General features: G+C 43.1%; 1 protein-coding gene across 1 annotated transcript in view; it reads left to right on the forward strand.

Moving 5' to 3' along the window:
- Positions 1-9,899, forward strand: part of SAXO1 (stabilizer of axonemal microtubules 1) — a gene marked incomplete at its 3' end in the record, with an annotated part of 95,497 nt that extends 85,598 nt beyond the window's left edge. The window contains exon 4 of the mRNA XM_082625879.1: positions 8,896-9,899. Within this exon, the coding sequence (XP_082482005.1) occupies positions 8,896-9,899 (1,004 nt within the window). The remainder of the gene's footprint in view (positions 1-8,895) is intronic.
- Positions 9,900-13,797: the final 3,898 nt, after the last annotated feature.

A 13,797-nucleotide genomic window follows, 5' to 3' on the forward strand; every position in this document is an offset into this window, starting at 1 on the left:
ACCTTGACCAACTCCTCTGCTTCCTTGCGGGTTTGGTTCCTTCTCCCTGAGCCCCTCTGCTCCGGCCACAGGAACTTCTTTCAGTTCCTTTGCTCTCTTTCTTTTCTGTCTCAGGGCATTTTGCACTGCTCTTCCCTCTTTAGAGAGCAGGCCTCCTGTCTCCTGTCCAGCATCATCCTTCAGCGAGTGGCTTAAGGATCACACCTTCAGGGGGAGTCCCAGACCTTCCCCCATGCCAGACCAAACACACCCTGTTAAGTGCTCTAAGAGTGTCTTGTACTCCCTTGTTTTGTAATTCATCTTGTAATTTTGTTTAACATTGTCTCCTTGGCTAGACTGCAAGCTCCTGGAGGGCAGGGATCTTTTTCTTTGCCTGTTACCCTCAACAAAGCAGGCACCAGAGCAGATGTTTTACTAAGGGGTCAGCACAACCAGGCACATGGTGGGATGGCACTCAGGCCTCTGCAGGGCTCGTTTGGCTCCCTTTTCATCCAGCGTTTCCAGGAGGGCCAAAAATGGACACTGAGCACCAGGATAAAACAAAGCCGGAGTGAGCGCTTACCTTCACGGGGGAGGGGCAGGGACTTGGTAGGGCTCATCCAACTACCTCCTCTACTTTCCACGTCCTCCCTATGGGCTGCCTGGATTTACACATCTTGGAATAGTTAGAGATTCTTCAGAACAACTGCCTGCTCAGCTCAGTTTTCCTTTCCCGCCTTGAGGTACATGCAAGGAGAGGTCTAGGGGTGAGAAATGCTCCTTGCTTTCCTTAGGGGTTGGCAAGGATGGAGTAGCCTAGTGGTGTTATTTTAAGGAAAATCCCCCCACTTCCTCCCACAAAATACCCCTCAAAATCAACACACAGAAAAAAAAACCAATCTAATACTTAAGTTTTAATCTCTCCTACCTCCAGCTCTCCCATATTCCTCCCCTTCTCCAAACAGTTACATCTCAAATTGCCCTCTGCAAACCAGAGAATAGTATTCCGCTGCTAAAACTGAATCATGGCTGACTTTTCCCTACCGAGAAAGTTAAGATTGAGAAAACCCTATTTTCTTCTCTTTTATTTTTCTTAAACTTCTGGCACCTGTTAACTGCTATCTACTTACACATATTTAATGAATGAATACCAGTGAAGTAGCAACAGGACTCTTCTGAACCAGGCATGCTTAGACCCTTTGGTTTTTTTTTTTTTTTTTAATTTATTTTTGTCTGCGTTGGGTCTTCGTTGCCGTGCGTGGGCTTTCTCTAGTTGCGGCGAGCGGGGGCTACTCTTCGCTGGGGTGCACAGGATTCTCATTGTGGTGGTTTCTCTTGTGGCAGAGCACAGGCTCTAGGAGCTCGGGCTTCAGTAGTTGCAGCATGTGGGCTCAGTAGTTGTGGCACGCAGGCTCCGTAGTTGTGGTGCATGGGCTTAGTTGCTCTGCAGCATGTGGGATCTTCCTGGCCCAGGGATTGAACTCCTGTCCCTTTCATTGGCAGGCAGATTCTTTTTTTTTTTTTTTTTTTTAATTTTTGGCTGTGTTGGGTCTTTGTTGCTGCACATGGGCTTTCTCTAGTTGTGGCGAGTGCGGGCTACTCTTCGTTGCAGTGTGTGGGCTTCTCATTGCGGTGGCTTCTCTTGTTGTGGAGCACGGGCTCTAGGCGTGTGGGCTTCAGTAGTTGTGGTGCACGGGCTCCAGTATTTGTGGCTTGCTGGCTCTAGAGCATAGGCTCAGTAGTTGTGGCACACAGGCTTAGTTGCTGTGTGGCATGTGGGATCTTCCCTGACTAGGGATCGAACCCGTGTCCCCTGCATTGGCAGGCAGATTCTTAACCACGATACCACCAGGGAAGTCCCGACCCTTTGGTTTTATTCTGGCTACATATATACTTGAGGGTGGATTTCATAGTTCTCTGAAATTCAGGTTTAAAAAGAAACAAATCAGTTTGTAGTCAAAGAGAACATATTTGTCATTAGAATTCACCTATAGGTGTCAGTTTGCGGCCTATGTGTCTTACCAGTTTTTTGTTTTGTTTTGTTTTGTTTTTTGTTTTTTGAGGTATGCGGGCCTCTCACCGCTGTGGCCTCTCCCGCCGCGGAGCACAGGCTCCAGACGCCCAGGCTCAGCGGCCATGGCTCACGGGCCCAGCCGCTCTGCGGCACACAGGATCCTCCCGGACCGGGGCACGAACCCGCGTCCCCCGCATCGGCAGGCGGACTCTCAACCACTGTGCCACCAGGGAAGCCCTTACTAGTTTTTTGAATAATACTTGCCATATCATATAATCTCAGTGGTTTATTTTTTCCATTACTCCTCTATGATATAGTGGCTTCCAAAACTTGGCCTTGAATGCCAAACATGTACTTACAGTTTTTAGCACAGGAGATGCAGCAACAAAGATGTGTTTAGTGAGGGAATAAATGAACGAATGGTTCTGGATCACTGTTTACAAGGGCTCCAGGTGACACCGTTTGGCATTAGATTTGCACAAATCCCCATTAGGTTTGTTACTCTGTGGGTGCAGGCCAAGAGCAGGAGTGAAGATTAGAGAAGACCCATGACATTTACTCTGCCCTTTGGTTGGTCCTGCACAACCTCATGCATCTTTGAGGGTCCACATCCTTGCCTTATCTCTTGGTTTATCACTCATTTGATGACTTGTTTCTCTTGTGGAAATTTGTTTCCATAAGTCTTTTTCATAGCAACCTTCATAGTTTTGTGGCCATACATTGATTCTCCTTACAAAGGAGGGGAAAAAAGAAATCAAAGACCAATTAAATATATTAAATATATGTATTTCAATGGGTACACATGTATTATGTCTATATGCTCTGCTTACTATGGTTCCATAGGAAAAGTTTTCAAAGTTTTCTCTTACTACTCTTATGGCCAGCACCTTTACTGGGCTCCAGAAAACCACCAGTAATATATGCTCCAGTAGCATTTGGTTGTAATTTTGGCATTTTCACAACGCTGTGCAATTGGAAAGATTGAGAGTGTAATTAGTTGATACTCAGCTTTAGGTTTAGCTAAGTTTTTTTTTAAAAACACATTATTGAATGGAATCTCTTTTAAAGAGGTTCTTGCGAATTATGCATATGACACTCTGGCCCTGAAGGGCTTTTACTGGTGGCTTTTCAGGCATGTGAATAGTTTGTCATGTGTAATTCTGAGGTTTTCAGGGTCCTGTGGAGGTTTTTTGTAATATATGCTGGGTGGAGGAAGTTAGGAGGTTAGATAATAATGTGGTTTCAACTGTATTGTTGGGTATCAGAAATCACATGAGGCAACTTTCAGTTTAGGAACCTGTTTTCTTAACACTTCATCCATCACAGAAGAGGGCCAGAAAACCCTGTCCTACCCACCCCCATGCACCTTGAGGCAGTATGTAGGCATCTACAGGTAGATGCCCCCATTTCAGTGAGGCTTAAAGTCTGAGGGGGAAACATGTGGTTTATATTCAGCGAGATGGTTCCCTCTAAGGCCCCCTAATGCTTTCAAGATGCTGATAGAGCCATTAATGGCTCTTGGAGAAAGATTAGATTTTCAATTAAAATGCAGCCAATTTAAAATAAATAGTTGGTAGTATTATTAGCCTAAAATAAGCTTAAGACTGTGCCTGGGGAGTGGGTATGTCAGGCCTTACAGAGTGGTAGAGTGAGGAGCCTGACAAATTCTCTTCCCAAAAAAGTAACAAAATAATAAAAACCAACCATTTTAGGACTCTGGAAATCAACCAAAGGCATACAACAAATTGAGAACCATTTATTCAAGAAAAACTACTAAACCTTGTTTATGAACAGTGGGGGTGTGTGGTGTTTTATCCTGGGGCTGTTTCCATCACCCATCCCCCAAGTTCCATCTGTGTGGTAGGTTCTGCCTGGGCAGGCTGGGCTGTGAAAACCAGCAGCTCTGCTGCCCGTGGGGGCTGATTGGAGTAAAGTACATACCCAGGCATTCCAATAAAAAAATAGTGATATTAATGGCAAAATAACCAGGGAAGACAACTTCTGCAGTTAGTCTGAGGTTGCAGTACTACTTGAAGCAAGCAACAGTCCAGTAGAACAGTCAGAAATTTACCAAAGAGATCCAGAGAATGAGACAGACACAGAGTAGGCCTTGATAAACTCATACATATTCTTGGTGGTCTGGAAGAGTGTGCATATGGGCAAGGCAGTGTGAAGGCTCAAGAGATCAGAGAAAGGGTCTAGTTATTTACTCATCTTTCCTGGCTGAATATGATGCCTAGTGTATGTGCAGAGGAGACAAGAGACAGCCCAGCAGAAAATAAAAGCTGGGGAAGACTTGTTAACTGCCTGATCTTTGACTATATTCTCCAACACACACAGAGATCCATTAGCAAATGGTGAAAGCCTTAGTGGCTTAAGGTGATTAAGTATAACTTCTGGTTAATCATAGGCTGATTGCTAAACTATGCTGATAGAGGGTGGCTCTTAGGAACCTAGGCTTAAAAATAAAATCAATTAAAAAGAAAAAACTCAGCAAAAACATCAGTGGCCACACATTGCAGGGGAGATAAGACTCTATAGAATTACTGCAGGCAGGTCACTAAACAAACAGCAAAAACTATTCCCAGTGGAAGATCAGAATCCAGGGTTGCTGAGGCATATTGTCCAAAGTGTTGAGTTTTTAACAAAAAAATGATGAGGCATAAAAAGAAACAGGGAAGTGTGATCCAGGAAAAAAGCAGTTAATAGAAACTATCTCTGAAGAGGCCCAGATGTTAGACCTAGCAGACAAATATTTCAAAGTAGCTATTATAAATATGTTCAAAGAACAACAGGAAACCATGTTTAAAGAAATAAAGGGAAATATAACAACAATTTCTAATCAAATAGAGAATACTATAAAGGGAAATCCTAAAAATAATTGAATGAAAAGTCTGCAACTGGAAAGACAATAATCAAAATTTAAAAATTCATTAGAGGTGCTTAATAGCAGATTTGAGCCGACAGAAGAAAGAATCCATGAAAATGGAGATCTCAGTAGAGATTATCCAATCTGAAGAATGAGAAAAAATTGAGAAAAATGAACTCAGAGACTTGTGAGATACCATTAAGTGTACCAACAGACAGATAATGGGAGGCCCAGAAGAAGAAGGGGCAGAAAAATATTTAATTGTCAAAACTGTTAAATTTAATGAAAAGTATTAATCTGCATGTCCAAGAAGCACAATCCAAAGAGAATAAATGCAAAGAGATCCACCCCTATTCACATAACAGTCAAACTGTTGAAAGCCAAAGATTTGGAAAAAAGCAAAAAAGAAACAACTCATCACATACAGGGAAATGACAACAATAACTAACTAACTTCTCATCAGAAACAGTGGTGTGACATACTCCAAGTACTGAAAGGAAAAAAAATCCTGTCAACCAAGAATTCTATAACTATTAAAGATTATGCTTCAAAAATGATGGGAAACGAGGCGAGAAAGTGGCGTGGACATATAGACACCACCAAATGTAAAATAACTAGCTAGTGGGAAGCAGCTGCATAGCACAGGGAGATCAGATCAGTGCTTTGTGACCACCTAGAGGGGTGGGATAGGGAGGGTGGGAGGGAGACGCAAGAGGGAGGGGATATATGTATACACATAGCTAATTCACTTTGTTATACAGCAGAAACTAACACACCATTGTAAAGCAATTATAATCCAATAAAGATGTTAAAAAAAATGATGGGAAAATATATTCCCAGATAAACAAAGACTCGGTGAATTTGTAGCTCACTGACTTGCCTTACAAGAAATAATAAAGGAAGTCCTTCAGACTAAAAGAAAATAATACTGAATGTTAACACAAATCCATGCAAAGAATAAAGAGCCCTGATAAAACTACTTATATAGGTAAATATATACTTTTCTCTAAATTAAAAGACAATTATTAAAAGACAATAATTATAAAACTGTGGGGTTTATTCCAGGAGTGCAAGATTGGGTTAACATCAGTAAATCAATTAATGTAATATACTATATTAATAAGGTAAAAGACAAACCTACATGATTGAAAGCCACAGATAAAGCATTTGACAAGATCTGGTACCCATAAAAGCTCTCAAGAAACTAGGAATAGAAGGAAACTTCCTCAGCCTGATAAAGTGCTTCCACAATAACCCCTATAGCTAACATCATACTTAATGTGGAAAGACTGAATGCTTTCAGCCTAAGATTGGGAACATGGCTAGGATAGCAGTTCTCACCTCTTTTATTCAACATTGTAGTGGAGGTTCTAGCCAGTGCAGTAATGTAAGAAAAACAAATAAATAAATGCATCTAGATTAGAAAGGAAGAAGTAAATCTGTCTTTATTCTCAGATAAGATAATCCTAAAGAATCCACAAAGTAGGGCTTCCCTGGTGGCGCAGTGGTTGAGAGTCCGCCTGCCGATGCAGGGGACACGGGTTCGTGCCCCAGTCCGGGAGGGTCCCACATGCCGCGGAGTGGCTGGGCCTGTGAGCCATGGCTGCTGAGCCTGCGCATCCAGAGACTGTGCTCCACAACAGTGAGAGGCTCGCACACCGCAAAAAAAAAAAAAAAAGAATCCACAAAAAATCTACTAGAATGAATTCATCAGTGTGTCAGTGTTGAAGAGCAATATATAAAAATTAGCATTGAAAAAATATATATTAGCATTGAAAATCTGAAAACAAAATTAAGACAGTTTTCATTATAGCCTCAAAATGAATAAAATATTTGTAATAAGTTAAAAAAAATAAATGTAAGACTTGTACACTGAAAAGTACAAAATAGTGCTGAGAGAAATAATGTGGAAACACGTAGCGAGAGTCCATGTTCATAGACTGGAAGATTCAATACAGTTAACATACAGTTCCACCCAAATTTATTTATAGATTTAATGCTATTCCTATAAAAATTCCAGCAGGCTTGTTGTTCTTGTTCTTGTTGTTGCTGAAATTGGCAAAGTGATCCTAAATTTCATATGTGAAAATCAAACCAAAAGAGCTGAAAATTTGTCTTTTTGACAAATGGTGCTGACATATTAGATATCCACATGCAGAAAAGTGAGCTTAGACCTTACTTCACGCCATACTAAAAAATTAACTCAAAAAGTGTTAGAGACCTAAATGTAAAAGGTAAAATTTTAAATCTTTTAGGCTAAGACATAGGGAAAAAAATGGAACTTTATGAAAATTCAAAACCTCTGTGTGCTTCAAGAGATACCAGCAAGAAAATGAAATGATAAGTGATAGACCGGGAAAAAATATTTACAAATCACATATCTGCTATTGGACTTGTATCTGGAATATGCAAATAACTCTTATAACTCAAAAATAAGACAAACAACTGTTTTAAAAAATGGGCAAAAGATTTGAGTAGATATTTTACCAAAAAAAGACACATGAATGGCTAATAAGCACATATAGAGATACTCAACATTTTTAGTCATCAGGGAAATGTAAATTAAAATACACCCACTACAGAATGTCTATAATTAAAAAACAAACCATAATAACAAGTGTTGAAGATGTGGAGAAATGAGAACCTTCATACATTGCTGGTAGGAAAGTAAACTGGCACACCCACTTTGGAAGAGTTTGCAGTATCCTGAAAAGTTAAACATAGGTTTAACATATAACCTATCAATCCTGCTTCTTGGTATCTATGTAAGAGAAATGAAAAGATATATCCACACAAATACTTGTCTATCAGTGTTCATAGCAGAAATTTTCATAATAGCCAAAAGGTGAAAACAACTCAAATGCCCATCAACTGATGAATGGATAAACAAAATTTGGTATATACATATACTCTAGTACTATTCAACAATAAAAAGGAGTGAACTGATATATATGCTATGACAGGGATAAACCTCCATTACATGCTTAGTGAATGAAGCCAATGCAAAACACTACCTATTGTGCAATTCTATTTATAGGAAATGTCCAGAAAAAGGCACATTTATAGAGACCAAGAACTGATTAATGGTTGCCCAGGGATGGGAATGAAGATTGCAGATGGGCTTGATTGATCTTTTTTGGGTTGATGGAAATGTTTTACAAATAGATTTTTAAATTTTATTTTTTTATTGAAGTATAGTTGATTTACAATGTTGTGTTAATTTCTGCTGTACAGCAAGGTGACTCAGTATAACTAGATTTTGATTATAGATAGTTGCACAACTCTGTAGAAGTTATTGAATTGTACATTGGTACATTTTATGTTACACAAATTATACCTCAATAAAGCTGTTTAAAGAAAGTGTGCCTGTGGATTCCACTGGTGTTGGCTATATACCTCAAAGACTCCTGGGGAAGCTGCTTTTGTTTTCTTTGTAAAGTTGTAGGCAAGAGAATTCCCTGTGGATTCAGAATTGGCTAGCCAACACAGTACCCTTATTCCCTTGGAGTGCCATGTTTGATTTGTGTGGATTATAGAGACTTAATGGCTGTCACTCCACAGATGACCAGGGAGGCCTGGTAGGTCTGGCTGGTGGCCCAGCAGTGGTGGGTTGTGAATCCCCTGTCTCACTGCCCTGCATGCACCTTCCCAGTCACTCTTTGCTGATTCACAGAGGCCACCTTTCCCTTAGAGGAGTGGAACTGTTCTTGGATCAGGGTAAACCAGCGGTTGGACTTCTCTATTGGAATCGATTCCCTGGATCCTCATGGCTGTGGACCCTCTAAAATCCTTGCATGCAGCATTGTGGGTATGATGAGACTCCTATAAATTTGTCTCTTCCACACAGTAGCCCTCAAATACCACAAAGTTGGAACACCCAGCCCTTGGTTGAGGTGGTAGCAGGGATCTACTCTGTTCTTTGTCTCAGGGAACATCTCACTGGAGATTAGCTTGTGGCTTTGGGGCTTCTTGGAATACATGCAGGTTGAGTGACTGGATTTATGAGTGATTACCACTTCTGCCTTATTTTCAGCTGATTATTTACCCTGGAACCAACCAAAACGAGAACTGCTTCGTCTGCCACACAACTACCGGCCAGCGTCAACCAAGTTTGATAGCCGAACCACACACCAGGATGACTACTCCATGAAGGGCCCGGTGAACACCATGAGCTGTAAGCCTCCGGCCGTACTCAAGCTCTGTAACATCCCCCTGGAGGATATGACAAACTACAAGATGAGCTACGTGGCCCACCCCATGGAGAAACGCTATGTGTATGAGCCGGAGAAGTTCAGACCCTGTGAAATCCCCTTTGAAAGCCTTACCACTCACAACGAGTCATACCGGGGCCTGATGGGGGAGCCAGCCAAGAGCTTGAAACCTCCAGCCAGGCCTAGTGTGCTAGACACGCCGTTCTGTAACACCACTGAATTTCGAGATAAGTACCAAGCTTGGCCAACGCCCCAGATGTTCTCCAAAGCTCCCGCCACCTATGTCGCTCCTGAAAAAAAGATGGACCTTCTGACGACAGTGCAGGCCCACTACACGTACCCTAAGGGTGCCCCAGCTCAGTCCTACCGACCGGTGCTCTCGGTCAAGAAGGGTGGCCGCTTTGAAAGCTCCACCACGACCAAAGAGGACTATAAGCAGTGGGCCAGCATGCGGACCGAGCCAGTCAAGCCTATCCCCCAGCTGAACCTTCCCACCGAGCCCTTGGACTGCCTGACCACCACAAGAGCCCACTATGTGCCCTACCCTCCCATCACTACCAAAAGCTGTAAGCCCCCCTGGTCTCGCCCTCGAGGAAATATCCCTGTGGAGGGCCAGACCACATATACCATCAGCTTTACTCCTAAGGAAATGAGCAGGTGCCTGGCTTCATACCCTGAGCCTCCCGGCTACATCTTTGAGGAAACAGATGCTTTGGGGCACAGAATATACAGGCCGGTTTCCCAGACAGGCTCTCAGCGGAGCAGCCGTCTTTGTGTAGCTGATTCAGAAAATCCTAACCAGCAGGAGTTGACAGTGTCATCTTGATTTTTAAAGATTGTAATTTAGGAATTGCACACTACTTTTAAAAGCAGATGATTGAGTTATTCGTTGGACAAAAACAACAACAAAAAAAAGAATTCCCCAAAATGAAAAAAAAGAAATCTTCACCATCGTTTCCAGCACACTTGAATAAAATGAGAATCACTTGACTCAAGGAAAATGACATTTAATCACTGGCTAATTAGTCCCCTTAACCCTCCTTCTGCCGTCTTCCCCTCTTGGGTCCTTTACCTTGTGCTCATGGAATCAAAGCTGGTCTCTGAGGGTTTTTTCCCATCCAGATGTATTTTATTAATTTAATCATTGTATTAATTGACATGATTAACCCTTGCCAAGTATGAAGTGCCAAAGAATATAAAGTTTACTTTGGGGGGATTGAATCTGCAGGTCTGTGTGTTCACCCCACGTGCTGTCTACACAGAGAGCAGGCTGTGTTCTTTGCGACCTTCGGGGAGATTTCAGCCTAACTCTCTCATTGCCTCCGCATCCTGGTGGGAGTGCCTTGGGCCTGATCTGGAGTCTTGTTTTGGGTTCTCTCTGCCCAGGGCTGCTGCACAGGGCATCTTTCTACCTCTTCACATCATGGCATATGAGCATGAGCAGTGTTGTCTGAAAGGGTGTGGGTCTGGTCATGGGAGTTGGAGGGGTAGAAAGAGGTTCTATGGCAGTCCCAGGAAAGCATGGACCTGCCAGACCTCTCTCACTCCCAAACCAGTGCAGACTCTGAGTCCAGGGAGAGGAGGGGGAAAAAGGGACCCTCGGCAACCAGGCAGTTGGCAGCTGGCGCTTGAGATGTGAGCTCTTCTAAATGCTCAGAACCTGGAAAAAATGGCCTCAGCTTGGGCTGGTTCTTGGACCTGCTTGTCCTAAAATGACAGCTGTGATCAGAACTCTCACAAGGCTTGACACAGTGGTGAGCTGGATCCTGTCCTGGAGAAAGGGCTGGAGGTTCCTCTTTGGGGCCTAAGGTTTGATCCTAAGGCTAAGTAGTTTGGAGATTTTTTTTTTTTAATTCAGAAGAGTCAAGGAAGGACTTTGTTCAAGAGGGCCCAGGCCAGGATCAGATGGATTCAAGGTCTGGGTGAGCCTCATACAGAGGGATGAAGATTGACACCTGGGATACCCGTCTCTCTTTTGAGTCTGTGGAACCCTAAAATATACTCCATGGTCTCAGGGAACTGGGGAACAATGTGGAGGGGAGAGGGGAAATTCCAGCTCAGTGCCTGTTCATGGGCAAGAAACCTATGTCTCTTATCCAAGTCTGTCTGTCCATGGCTCTCACCTACCTGGCCCAGACATTCAGGTCCCCACCCTTTTCTCCTCACGAGGTTTGCTTCACTGGGTTGAGATCTATATTATTTAATCCTCTTAGTTATATCAGGTCTGGATGCCTGCCCTTATGCGGTAAAGAAGCTCAGAGAGATTATGCAGCTTGCTGAAAGCCACAGAGCTTGGAGCACCAAGGCCAGGATTGGAACCCAGGTCTTCTGTTTCAAGATCCAGGGCTCTTCACCCAACACCAGGCACCCCGCATCTGCGGTGGCTCAGATCGCATGGCTCCACAAACCACATCAAACCGCACTGTCTCTGTTTGAACTCCTTTCTGGAGTCCATTAAGCTAAAGGAGACCACTTAGGAGGGTAAGTTTTATTATTTTTGTTTCATTTTCACAAATCAAATATTGGCACTTGATTTGAAAAACCAAATGGTGCTAAAATGCTTATAAAAATGTAGCAATCTCTTAAGTAGCTGCCCCTTGGCCTCTACTATGACTTCCCCAGAGAACAATTGTAAATTATTGGATCTGTTTCTGCTAATATTTTCCTTCAAATTCCTAAATAATATAATATACTGCTATCTGTTGATTCATCAATTTTATTTTTTTAATTAAAAAAAAGTTTAAAAAATATTTTCTCACTATTTTTATTTATTTTTTTTGGCTGCATTGGGTCTTCATGGCTGCATGCGGGCTTTCTCTAGTTGTGGTGAGTGGGCTTCTCATTGGGTGGCGTCTCTTTTTGCGGAGCACGGGGTCTAGGGCGCAGGCTTCAGTAGTTGTGGCTCATGGGCTCAGTAGTTGTGGCTCACGGGCTCTATAGCGCAGGCTTAGTAGTTGTGGTGCACGGGCTTAGTTGCTCCATGGCATGTGGGATCTTCCCAGACCAGGGATCGAACCCATGTCTCCTGCATTGGCAGGTGGATTCTTAACCCCTGCACCATGAGGGAAGTCCCTGACTCATCCATTTTAGACATCGTCTGTTTTGGTAGATTAGGGATATTAATTCTTTTATATCCCTTCCTTCTCTCCCCCGTCTTCTTAGTATAGTTATATGATAGTGTGTGGTTATATCAAAACTAATAAGCTTTTCTAATGTGTCTGATGAGTAGGAAGGGAAGAAGCTGAAGAAGGATGTGCAGACCTGGCTGATACAGGAGCACTGAGTCCCCTCGGGGTGAGAGATTTCCTCTGAGCCCTTCCTTTGGGACATTTGGGGTCACCTCCATGGTGACCCCAGGCTAGATGAGCCGCCCAGGGCATCCCTGCCTTGCCTGTCCCTTTAGGACTTAAGGAGTTGGCTCTCCCTCTACTACCTGTCCTCCTCCTTATGAAAGTGGTTAATACAAGCAAAAAAAATTCATAAAACACATAAAGAAGGACACAAGTGGCTATTATGGGTACTAGTGGAACACCATGACTAAGAGTGTGCAAGGCGTGTCCAGCAGACCTGGGCTTGCATCTTGGCCCTTGTCACCCACTAGCTATGGGACCTTGGTCAGATTCTTTAAAATGTGGATAATAGCAATACTGGTCTCATGGTTTTGTGGTTTGGATTGAATGATTGAGTATGTATCAGTCACTTAGGCCTGGCTCACCTTTAATTTATTAAACATAGGTGAGGAGGAGGACGGTGGTGGTGATGGCTGAATTCCGCCTGGCTGAATTTACCTGTGATTTTATTGGTCATTGTTCACAAGTGTGCAGGTAAGGATAACTGCTCATGTTTTAAACTTTGTATATTTTATAAAGTTAAAGTACCTCCTTTTTTTTCATATAGTTAAGTTTACTTTTTAGTCGTTCAGAGGCAGGGTTGCTAACTGTGCTCCCTGGAAATGTCGTTTTAGGAAGTTACTTGGGCCACGAGAAGGGAAAGAGAAGGTGAGCTGAGCAGATGGGGCCTTGATTCCCCTCCCCTGCTTTGCCATGGCAGCTTCTTGTAATCAGTTCTGTGTATTGGGCCTCCCATATAAGAGTTTGTGGGAGCAAGATTCTTTAGCAGCTGTGAAAACACATGCACGTGCGTGCACACACCGCTCTAATACCCCATGGCATCCTATTCAACAAACTCCAATGATGGAAGACTTCAAACACGTTGCCTTCTCTTGAAGTACACATTTATAATTTACTTCATGTATTTTTCATTTGTGGGAATGATGTGGGAGCTTAATCACCCTCCAAAGCACAGGGTTTTCAAGGCTTTCACCATGTTATAAAAGAAAAATTTTTAGAGGCCAGAAATCAAACACGAAGAAAAGTTATGGCCAAGCAGGGAACCTGCTCCAGTGCAGAATCCAATATGCTCTGAGGATGAGGCTCTGGAGAAGAAAACAGGTGGAGCTTTTAAAGCTCAAAGATGGCAAACTCTATCCTGCTTAAGGAAGGCGGGGCCTCAGGGTGAGGCTGATTGGCTGGAGATAGTGGGACTAGTTGGTGTGGATACCCTGGGTGGGGTGGATGTGGTCTGCTGGTTTAGCATATGGTGCCCAGGGGCATCTGCTGGAATGTCCCACTCCTGACGATGGTGTCTTCTTGCCTGTGCTTTGTACGGGGCAGCCCTGTGTCAGCAGGCTAGGTGGCCAGGGAATCCCTTATCCCCTGGTTCAC

This window comes from Mesoplodon mirus (genome assembly GCF_964341445.2).
Source record: "Mesoplodon mirus genome assembly, chromosome: 1".
NCBI lineage: Eukaryota > Metazoa > Chordata > Mammalia > Artiodactyla > Ziphiidae > Mesoplodon > Mesoplodon mirus.